We start from the raw sequence: 11,963 nt of genomic DNA on the forward strand, positions 1-11,963 counted from the left end.
TTCAACTTGTCCCAGTTTTTCTCCAATTTAAAGTTTGCCGTGCGGGTCTGTGTGGCAGCGGGGCCGTCTGACAAATCCTTTGTGCCGTGTTCGCAAAGCGCCGCACTGCAAAGGGTACATTTAAATGTCTCCAGGCCGCCCTTAAGACGGGGTACACTCTATCTCCACTCGTTCCTTTCGCTCTCTCTCCCCTCGTCTGAAAACATAACCCAAAAGAAGACTAGTGGTACGACAAAGACAATCTAGCTGGAGTCCGGAGTCGAACTCCCGGATATGAAAACCAGGAATGCCGCGCAGTAGGCCGTCTGACCATGTCATCTCCAACCCCAGCCGTGAGAAGCCCCTCGTAGATACACTAAGAGCCAGTGAAGGATCGAGGCGAGGCTTTTCAGAGAAACGGCCACAGGTTGTCATGCAGACATCCAAACAGTACGACGTGCACTCCTCTGGCCACGGAGTCTCGATTGCCGTCCCCCTTACCCAGAATGCATCATGACCTTCGAACCCTGCTTCCCCCCCTCCAGAGGAATGCGGGAGGAAGTGCCCGTTCAACGGCGTGTGTCAGGTGGAGCGTGCGGGGCCGCGGTGCTCCTGCGAGCCCATCGTGTGCAACGGCGCCTACCAGCCCCTGTGCGGCAAGGACGGCCGCACCTACGCCAACGACTGCCACCGGCGCAAGGCCGAGTGTGAGACGCAGAGCCACATCGGCAGGAAGCAGCAGGGCCCCTGCGGTGAGTCTCGAGGCCCCCGAGGGACCCCATGTTGGGGGGTGGGGGGGGGGGGGGAGGGTGGGTCTCGTACAGGTCTCTCTGTGTGTCTCTCTGTGTGTCTCCTGTCCCCCCCCACTTGTGGATCCCGGGGCCCCTTCTCGGTTGGTCTCTTGTTTGTTGGTTGGTTTGTGTTTAACGGTGTGTGTGTTTCTCTGCCCCGTGAGTCCCTGTATCGGGGCCCCCTGGTCTCCCGCAGGTCCTCAAGAGTCTTGGTAGGGTTTGGCGGGGGGCGGGGTGGTGGACGCCCACCGCAGTGCCTCCACTTCGTTCATACCTTCCCTCCATCACCCGTCCGTCATTTTAACGTCCGTCCTTACCGTCTATCGTCCGTCGTCTGTCTCTGGAGCACAATGTCCATCGATCCAAAACCCAAACGCCATCATGCTTCATCCAATGACCCTCTTCCATCTTCCCCCCCCCGCTCGGCCATGACGTCCGGTCTGGCCCCTCTGGTCCTTTATTTGATGAATGTGCTCTCCTGATAATGCTCTCTGTCTGTCTCTGTGTTTACATTTTGACAAAAGATCTCTCTTTCTTGTTTCAGTGCATCAGTCTCCCCCGTCAGTCTGTCTTGTCTCTTGTCCTGTCCTGTCCTGTTTGGCCAAATCCTCGTTGTGGGCGGGACTTCTTGTCCGGAGTGGCTCTGGGACGTCCAATACCTTGTGGAGAAAGAGTTTGGCTTAAGAATGTGGGATTCTGGGGGTTGTAGTCATATTTTGACTACTAGGGTGAAGAAGAAACTAAATCTTCTCTCGGTTGAACCAACACAGCTTGGTTTGAATATGCTCACACTCTCCCCCTCTGTCGCTCTGTCTTGCTATCTCTCTCACTAGCACTCTCTCTCCCTCTATCTCTCCCCCTCCCTCTCTCCGTCTCTCTCTCTCACTCTCTCTCCCTCCCTCTCTCTGTCTCTCTCTCTCACTCTCTCTCCCTCTATCTCTCTCCCTCCCTCTCTCTGTCTCTCTCTTTGCTAATGATCTATTCATGCTTGTGAACTACATGATCTGTATGGTCTGTCTCAAGATGTCTGTGGACCCCTCCCTGTCCTTTGTACCCCTAACATCCCCCCCCCCCCCCCCCCCCCCCATGCATGGCCCGATGCATGAAGCCCTCATGTCTCCACCTTCTGCTCCTCAAGCTGCACCACCTGACCAGCGGACAGCACACTATTAGAGAGAGCCTTTCTGGGCCACGATTTTAGTTAAAAGAGATATACAGTTCTTGAATATATATATATATATATATATATATATATATTTATATAGTATATATACATATATCTATATGTGGTTATATAGCCATCAACATAGATACATATCAGGGAATGCCCTTCCAAAACTTGTTAAATTCAACAGCCATGCAATGCTTTTAGTTTTGTGGTTTTGTTTCCTAAAAGTTCCCCGCCCGAATTTCGGTCTAAACTTTGGTCTTGAGCGCAGAGCGGCTGAGTGAGGACAGGTGGGAGAATGGAAGGAGATGGAGATTAAATAGAGTGATCCGGGGTGGAGATTGCATGGCGTCTTTGGGAGAATGGAGCGCTAATTAGCATTATATTTGTCTGTCTCAGCGGCACTCGAATTAGCTAGTCAAGGAAGAGGGCCGGCCGGGGTGCAAGTGTGTTTTGCTACTCTTCATTATTTCTGACAAGGCAGTAAAGTAAACGATGGATCCGCATGCACAGACACACACCCATACGTGCACACAAACACACACACACAAACGGATTCCCATGGGCACACACACACACACACGCGTACATTCACACAGGCACACACAACCAGATTTACATTCACATACACACATTCTCACACGCATATTCACATACGCACATTCACATACATACAAAACACTCAAAGATTCCCATGCACACACACATACACACGTACACACACACATACACACGCGTACATTCAGACGCAAACGCGCACGCACACACACACGTACACACACACACACACAAACACACAAACAAACAGGTACACACACACGAATACACACACAAAAACACACATACTCACATACACACACACAAAGATACACAAATCTCCCTGATTTGTTTTCTCTCCGCTCTCCATGCAATGCCTGAGCCATCAGCGACGGCTGGTTCTTTCCTTTAATGTCGTTTCTAGTGACATTTGCATATATTATCCCAAAAACAAACAAAAAGCAGAATTCGACAAATGCGTCCGCGGTCTTTATTCCCTCGTTTTAATTAGACATCAAAAGAGATCAGTGGCAAGCCCGCTAAGGACGTGGGGCACGTGAGGCGGATGTGCGCGCTGTGAGTGTTTGTGCGCGCGGGTGCAGGTGTGGCGTGCATGTGGGCCGCTCCCCAGCCTCTCACCTGCCCACACCTGTGCACACTTTGAGGCGTGATTATTGAAATCCGTCTTTTGGGTTTTTCGAACGAGCACGGCGGGATTGAAGCCGCTCTGTCTCTTATGGCGGCGCTCAGATGGATTTAATGATCCGCAGGCCTGACAATCACCTGCAGGCGGCCGCCGACGTGAGCGCGCGTGTTTCCGATGTGCAGCACAAGCGGGTGAGATTGAGCTCCTCACGATACACTAAGAGCCAGCGGTGGATGGAGGTTGAGCCTTTCAGAGAAACAGTCAGAGGTTGTCATAGAAACAGTTCGATGTGTACTTCTCCGGTGATGAGGGCCCCTGATTGCTGTCTCCTTACCCAGAATGCATCACGGATGATGTTTAATCTTTAGTCTGAGCGGAACCGTAGGATGAATAATTAGAGGCACTGCCACAAACCCCCCCTCCCGTGGCCACCTGCCATTGGCTGAGAGGGCTGTGTGTGGCGAGGTGAAGCGCCAGGAGAGCGGTGGTTGGTGCGGGGGTGATGGATCGGTATGCCTGGCGTCATGCGGAGGAGATACTCCAGATGTGACATGACTGTAAATCTCCGTCCACCCAGGGTGACAGCACCTAATGCCACCCCCCCCACCTCCACCTCCAACTCCACCATCTCCAACGCAAGCGTGAGCACACTTAATCTCACACACACACGTCCAGATACACACACACACACACACACACACACACACACACACACGTCCACACACGTACCCACAGGGCTGTCGCGGGCAGGTCAGGTGACCTTCAGAAGGGGGTGATCCCGTCCGGGTGGAGGGGGGTCGTCCGGGTCGCCCCGTCCTGCCCCGCGGGGGTCAGAGGTCGGGGACGTGAGTAAATCACCGCGGCAACGGCCGGCCTCCCTGATTGTCCCCGGGGTGGTGTCTTTTTAAACGATAACGAGAGCCCGGAGCCAGCAGCGGACGTCGCTCAGCTGACGTAGCTCGCCTGGGGGACGGGAGGTAGACACACCTCCGCTGAAGGCATCACCACCACCCCCCCGTCCCCTCCCCCGTCTCTGAATGTATAGCGTTGTGACCATGAGAGGCACGTGTACATCCTACAGCGTGTGCATTGATGTTTCGCTGACGAGCAGAGGGGATGACGGAAAGCTGTGTAATAACAGGCTCAACAGGGAACAGATTAGCCTCAGATCTTATCGGCTCGCTGATCACAATCCCCCCCCCCCCCCCCCCCCCCCCCCCCCCCCCCCCCCGCACACAGCCCCACACGTGGCTGTCAGCCATCGGGAAACTGCTGGAACAACGGTGCCACTCGAGTCTAATTCCGTCAATCTCAGCCTGGCGCTGGAACGTCTCCATTTAGCGGTTAACTTGTCACGGTTTCCCGCCAAAGAACCAACTGCCACCCGCTCGGTTGTCCGACTCGGTTGAGCGTCGAATGCGAGCGGCGCAAAGTGCCGCCTCGTTCCAACAACACGCTAAGTAGACCCCACTTTAGCACGCTACCCGTGCCGACGGAACGTCACACAGACAGTGGAGGCTAGTTTCCCAAAGTGCTAGCGGTAGCTTATTGCTACCGGGGAGTGTGAGCCTAGCCTGGCTATTGCCAGACCAAGCTCAATCCACGATTGAGCTTGGTCTGGGGAAGCTGCCGTCATTTTCTTCAGCACAAGAGGCGTGATTCACGGGCCTAGTTCAAATGACTCTGTACGCAATTAGCTGCTTGCCGTCGCTTCCCTGTCGTCCCTGTGTTAAACCAGCCAATGGCGCGCCAAGGGAAAAGCCAGCTTGGTGATTGGCTCCGGCGAAAACGTATCGAAACCACAAAGAAATGTATCGCTTTTCTCCAGACCCCTTCTGCAGGGCGAACTCAAATCGCCGGCAGAAGTTTCCTCTGCTTGAAAAAGTGCAGAGGAAGGACAATAAGGAAGTGAGCAAGGGGAGAAGGCGTTGGCTGGCAGGTGAACAACAAGTGAACAGATGGAGACGGCGGCGGAGCACAAGGTCACAGCCTGCGCCGGTCGTTAGTCACTGCCCGTGTTTGCGCCGCAAATACACTCGCTCGGCCGTGCCCGCGTGCAAGCCTTATGAATGAGTGAGCGTGTGTGTAACAGGGTCAGGGGCACACGCCGGCAGACAGGCAGACGGACGCAAGCGGCCGTGTGCACGTATGCGGTAGTACGGGAGCGGCAGGGAATGCACAAGCGGAATCACTCGGGTTGTCATCAATAAAAAGTAAAAGCCGCTCAAAGCCGAAGGAGGTCGACGAAGAGGATGGTTAAAAAAAAAAACCCGTCGAGGGTGGAAGATCGATCACCCGGGGGGACAAGTCTCGGAGGGAAATATTAAATCACGGCGGTGTTTTTTTTTTCCTTTTCCGCACGGCGACTCGCAGCTCTGAGAGGACGCGCTCGGCGTTGATTGGACAGGTAAATAGTCATTAGCTTAAGTACCTGTTAAACCTGATAGCCCCGCCAACCCTCAGGGCTAGTCTGCCTCATCAGGTTAATAGGACCGCACCGCCGCCACAGGGGGTGGGGGTATGAGTCTGACAGCAGGGGGAAATGAGGGGTGGCGATCAGGGGAGCTGATTGGCTGCTGCAGGCGGAGAGCTAGCCAACGGGGCGAGCAGAGGTGAAACTTCCCCGAGTTGAGGAAATAAAAGTTCTTCCCAGGGTTTGAGTCGAAACATTTGACTTTGACTTGGTCTGGCAATAGCCAGGCCAGGCTCACACTCCCCGGTAGCAATAAGCTACCGCTAGCACTTTGGGAAACTAGCCTCCACTGTCTGTGACGTTCCGTCGGCACGGGTAGCGTGCTAAAGTGGGGTCTAATTACCGCAAACTGTCGTTCCACTGATGAGGGTGGAGCACAGAGCCCGGAATGGAAAACCTGGAAGGGATTTCACACCATAAACCCGGGTTTGACTTCCTTCCCACTCCCTTTCCTTGGGACTGACCCCTGCTGAGATTCCACGTCAGGTCTTCACTTAAAGTTCAATCTATCGTATTATTATCCATGCAGGGCAGGTTATCTACAGCTGCTGTAGTACTAGTCATTAACAGGTCGGAAATACTGCTGTAATACTGTTTACTCTCTCTCGCTCTTTCTTTCCCTCTCTCTCTCCCTCTCTCTCTCTCAATCCCTCCCTCTGTCTCTCTGTCTTTCTGTCTCTCTCAGTCTATGTCTCTCTCTCTCTCTCTCTTGCTCTCTCTCTTTCTCTCTCTCTCTCTCTCTCGCTCTCTCTCTCTCTCTTTCTTTCCCTCTCTCTCTCCCTCTCTCTCAATCCCTCCCACTGTCTCTCTGTCTTTCTTTCTCTCTCTGTCTCTGTCTCTCTCTCTCTCTCTCTCTCTCTCTCGTTTTTCGGTCGACTTTGACTTTGCGTGTCTGTTCTCCGGGTGTGTCTCTTTACATGCAAACAGAGTCTCCCCCCCTCCCCCCCTCCTCCCCCCTCCTCTCCTCCGAGCACGCTGGGTGATAAGCGGTCGTCGGTAGGCAGACAGTGTTGCCCGCGGCAACGCTTTCCACTGGATGCTAATCAGGTCGCCGTCTCGTCTCCCACGCCGCCTGTCTTGCCCATCCCCCCGCCCGCCCCACTACTCTCAGCGCTACAGAAACACCTACCCCTTCGCTTCATTACTTCACACGGCCCTTAGAGGAGGTACCAGTCCTCCTCTCATCTCCCACCCTGCCGTTCGGCCCCCCGCTCACCCCCAGAGCTCGTCCTCACGCCCCGGGCGGGGGAGGGGCCCGCCCGGGGTCGACCCCAGGCTCGGCTCGCTGCCTCTTACTCCGAGCCAAAGGGTTCTGGGTTTGAACCCCAGTTTTCCCCAGGCCACCCGTGGTCGTCCTCGAGCAAGACGCCAAGAAAGCCTGACCCGCCACGCTTAACGTCTCTCCATTCACTTCAGTGAATTGATATAAGTAGAAGTATATAAGAAGTAGCAGTATGTAAGAAGTAGAAGTATATAAGTATGTATCAGCTGTGATATGAAGTGTCCATGAGGACAGTCTGGGGGACTTAGGGGCCGGGGGGTCCTTCATACCGGCAGTGCGGCGGTGAGTGTGTTTGCGATTGGCTGAAGGGCTCTCCAGCCATCAGCCAATCAGGCACGAGAGCCATTGTGGCGGAGGGGTTCAGAGTGGTCGGAGCCGGGGGGCCGGGCAGAGTGCAGAGAGAGAGAGAGGGAGAGAGACAGCGGGGTTAGAGCTGCCGCTTCCACTCCGTCGCTCACAGCGTGGCCAACATAATGCCCGAGTTATCGGCCAATGGCGTGGCGCGCTCCCTGCCTTCAGCCAATGGGTGATGGATCTGTCCAGGTGTTCCCGCCGTCTCCAGACGTGCCGGGAAGACATCCAGCCAGACAGAAGGCTGCTTTAACCTTCGCTCTCTCTACGCAAATACACACACTCACACACACACACACACAGGCGAACACTCATACACACGCCTACACAAACGCGGCGCACACCAACACGCTCTCATACGCATAGACACACACATGCCCTCACAAACACACACACACACACACCTACGCACGCACGTGCAAACCCACAGGTGCACAGAAACACACACGGATATACACACACACACACACACTTGGACATACACTGACACAAATACATGGAAAGGATATACACACACATGGACACACACACACACACACACACACACACGCGCACACATGCAGCGTGGCGTGGCAGCGGAGCACCAGGCTAATTAAAACACAACACTCAGCCCAGCTGGGGGAGAGGCGGCCCTCAGGATGTTAAGGCCCCCCTTCATCCCCTATCTAACCCGCACACACACACACACACACACACACACACACACACACACACACACACACACACACACACACACACACACACAGGCAGGCACACACACACACAGGCAGGCACACACACACACACACACACACACACACACAGGCAGGCACACACACACACACACACACACACACACAGGCAGGCACACACACACACACACACACACACACACACACACACACAGGCAGGCACACACACACACACATACACACACACACAGGCAGGCACACACACACACATAGGCACGTACACATACACACACACAGGCAAACACACAGGCAGGCACACACACACACACACACATAGGCACGTACACATACACCCACAGGCAGACACACAAAAACAGACATAGGCACACACAGTGGCACACAAACATAGACACCAGACCCACACATACCTAGGCACACACACACACACACACACACAAACACACACAGGCAGACACACAAGCACAGGCACACAAATACACACACACACACACATTGGCACGCAAACACACACACACAAACACACACACACACAAACACACACACACACACACACGGGCAGGCACACAAACACACACAAACACGCCCAACCACATACACACAAATGGTACCAGACAAACACACGCACACACATTGGCACACACACAGGCTCACAAATGCACCTACATCTGTGAGAGAAGGTTTGTGTTTGTGTGTGTGTGATGGTGTGCCTGTGTATGTTTGAGTGTACACCAGTGTGCGTGTGTGCGTGTTCGTGTGTGCATGCTACGTGTGCGTGTGTGTGTGTGTGTGTGTGTGCGTGTGCGTGCGTGCTCCTGGCTGTTCTGTGTGTATCTGAGCCGACGGAGCAGCTTGCCTGATTAGAAGGAGCTGCTCATCAATCTGTTGTCGGGTTCTGTGTTTCTGACTTCTCCCACTGGTGACACCGCGCCAACACACACCTTTGATGACTGCTGCACACTGTGTGAGTTCTTACACAACATGTACACAACCACACTGTAGCACAACCAAACTGTAGCGCGCACACACACACACACACACACACACACACACATAAAGTTAAAGTCATTATATCAATCAAAAGAAACCAGCATTGACTCACTGCATGCGCAGGGGAGAGTAGAGTGTAGTAGTTTGTGTGTGCGTGTGTGGGTTTGGTGGGGGATGTGTGTTCGTGTTTTCTTGAACTGCATTGTTTGTGTGTGTGTGTGTGTGTGTGTGTGTACCCTACAATGCAACTCTGTGTGGACTTCAGAGTGTATGTGTGTGTGTGTGTGCGCTACAGACTACTGCTTTGTGTGTGAATGTGTGTGTGTGCGTGTTTGTGTGTGTGTGTGGGGGGGGATGTCTGTGTGTGTGTGTGTGTATGTGTGTGTTTGTACCCTACAGTGCATCTATGTGTGTGTGTCTGTGTGTGTGTCAACGTGCGTATGTGTGGTTGTGTGTGTGAGTGTGAGTGTACGTGACTGTGTGTGTGTGTGTGTGTGTGTGTACAGAACCAACTGAGCGTGGCGCCTGGTAAAGGCTCCAATGGTCCGGGCTTCCAGAGCGCGGCGTCGGCTCCTGGCTCCGGAGGGGGAGGTCTGTCAGCCCGGCTGATCCACTCTGGACCCAGGGCTGAAGACTGCCTCTCACAACCCCCACACCGCCCGGGGGAGGGGGGGGGGAGAGAGGGAGAGGAAGGTGTAGAGAGAGAGGGAGAGAGAGAGAGAGAGAGAGGAGGAGGGAGAGACAGAGAGAGAGGGAGAGGAGGAGGGAGAGAGAGAGAGAGAGAGAGAGAGAGAGAGAGAGAGGAGGAGGGAGAGAGAGAGAGAGAGAGAGAGAGAGAGAGAGAGAGAGAGGAGAGGGAGAGGAGGAGGGAGAGAGAGTGAGAGAGAGAGAGAGGGAGAGGAGGAGGGAGAGAGAGAGAGAGGGAGAGAGAGGGAGAGAGAGTGAGAGAGAGAGAGAGAGAGAGAGGGAGAGGAGGAGGGAGAGAGAGAGAGAGCATTAAAAACAGGGCTAGAAAAACGCTAGTAAAACAGAAAACGTAACACCTCAAATCCTTCAGCTTTGTCACCATCACACTTTCACACATTTTTGGTTTTATTTTATCGAGGACCCTGAGCTAGTGAGATGCTTCACCTCAGAACGTTAAGCTAGTTAGCTCTCTCCGCTAGTAACATTGAGGGACTCTTGTCACCACCAGATAACGTTAGAAGCATGATGATGGCCTTTCAGCTGTCTAGTCCAATGCCAGAATGCGTGGTAGACCATCCCCTATATTAAAAAAATGCTTTGTTTTCTGGACTAAATCTCTACCTATCTACACATCTGTATAAACCAATCAGAATAATGCACATATCCGTATTAACCAATGAAGTTGTTCTACCTCATGATGTACGCATCCGTGTTAACCAATGAGGCTCTTCTACCTCATGATGCACGCAGCCGTGTTAACCAATGAGGCTCTTCTACCTCATGATGCACGCAGCCGTGTTAACCAATGAGGCTCTTCTACCTCACGATGCACGCATCCGTGTTAACCAATGAGGCTCTTCTACCTCACGATGCACACATCCGTGTTAACCAATGAGGTTAACTCTGCTGAATAAAAGATGCAACGAATAAAACCAGTGAGCATCTGGCAGTGTAAGGTAGGCAGATTGTAAAAATAAAATAAGCGAAAAGAACAAATTTATATTTTATAATGCCTAGCGTTACCGTTGCCGTAGCGATTTCCCCCAAAACCCTCCCAGCTTTAGTTAAGGCTGCCTCACATTTTCAGATGAGAGAAATGTCAATATATTTAAATCTTTAGGGATTACATTGTGCATGCAGGCTTATAGCGAGGCCCAGAATCACATTTTAGTCAATAAAGCATAACCTTTAATGAACTTAATGAGCCTCACCTCGCGTTCTCAACTCAAAACATAAAGCTACTTTGTTATTAGGCTAGTTAGCTTTTTCAAAGCAGTTAAGCAAGCCGGCCTTAGCAGCTGGAAACATGAATCGAGTTGGGCTATCTCACCAAGATAAAGTTATTGAGTAAAAAGTGGGCAAAGCATTTCACCCAGAGGGGAAGAAAGTCTGGGAATACCGAGTTGTGTTGGACCTTTTTGTGAAGGTTTTGCGAAACAAAAGCAGTGTGGACAAAGGGCCTATCAGAGGCTGCAGCGGTGATTAAGGAGTCGCCTCGTGGGACAACGGTGAACTAGTACACAGGCTCTAAGCCGGGGAAAGGGCTTATATCAGTGAACACACAGACACACACACTCATAGACACAGACAGACACACACACATAGACACAGAGAAGCACACACACATATACATAGACACACACACACACAGACTTAGATAAATTGACACAGAGACGCACACACACATATACATAGACACACACACACACACACACAGCCATAGACACATTGACACAGAGACACACAAACACAGACACAGAGACAAACACACACACACACAGACACACATACACAAAGACACGCACACACACACACAAGCATAGACACAGAGACAAACACACACGCACACACAGACACACATATACACAAAGACACACACGCATACACGCACACATATAGACAGACACACACATACACACACACATAGACACACAGACACACAAACACACACACACATAGACACAGACACACACACACACACACACACACATATAGACGCACCAACAAACACTTGAGAGAACACTTACACACTAGCACACGCACACAATTGAGAGGGCACACAAGTACACACACTTGCAAAAACAAACGAAAACTAAAGCTGACAAACGGTGCGCACACACAAGTACCCGCAGACGCAAAGACGCACAAAGACGAAAGCTAACCTATTCAAGTCCACACACAAACACATGATTTAGAGCACACAGCCCCAAACACACGCACACACACACACACACACACACTAACAGACACACCAACAAACACACTTGGCGAGGCACGATGAAAAAAAGATCACGGGGAATCAATTGTTTTTGAAGCGCTCCTGAATTAGGCAGCGTTCCAGAACTCTCCATATTCATGCGGTTAAGTGCG

General features: G+C 52.4%; 1 protein-coding gene across 1 annotated transcript in view; it reads left to right on the plus strand.

Annotated features, from left to right (window-relative positions):
* Nucleotides 1–286: 286 nt before the first annotated feature.
* The window catches only part of LOC307091712 (agrin-like), a gene marked incomplete at both ends in the record, with an annotated part of 19,259 nt that continues 7,582 nt past the window's right edge, over nucleotides 287–11,963 (plus strand). Inside the window, 2 exons of the mRNA XM_079759359.1 lie at nucleotides 287–332; nucleotides 525–731. Of these exons, the coding sequence (XP_079615485.1) occupies nucleotides 287–332; nucleotides 525–731 (253 nt within the window). The remainder of the gene's footprint in view (nucleotides 333–524; nucleotides 732–11,963) is intronic.

The sequence above is a fragment of the Pollachius pollachius genome (assembly GCF_949987615.1).
Source record: "Pollachius pollachius genome assembly, contig: scaffold_379, whole genome shotgun sequence".
Lineage (NCBI taxonomy): Eukaryota > Metazoa > Chordata > Actinopteri > Gadiformes > Gadidae > Pollachius > Pollachius pollachius.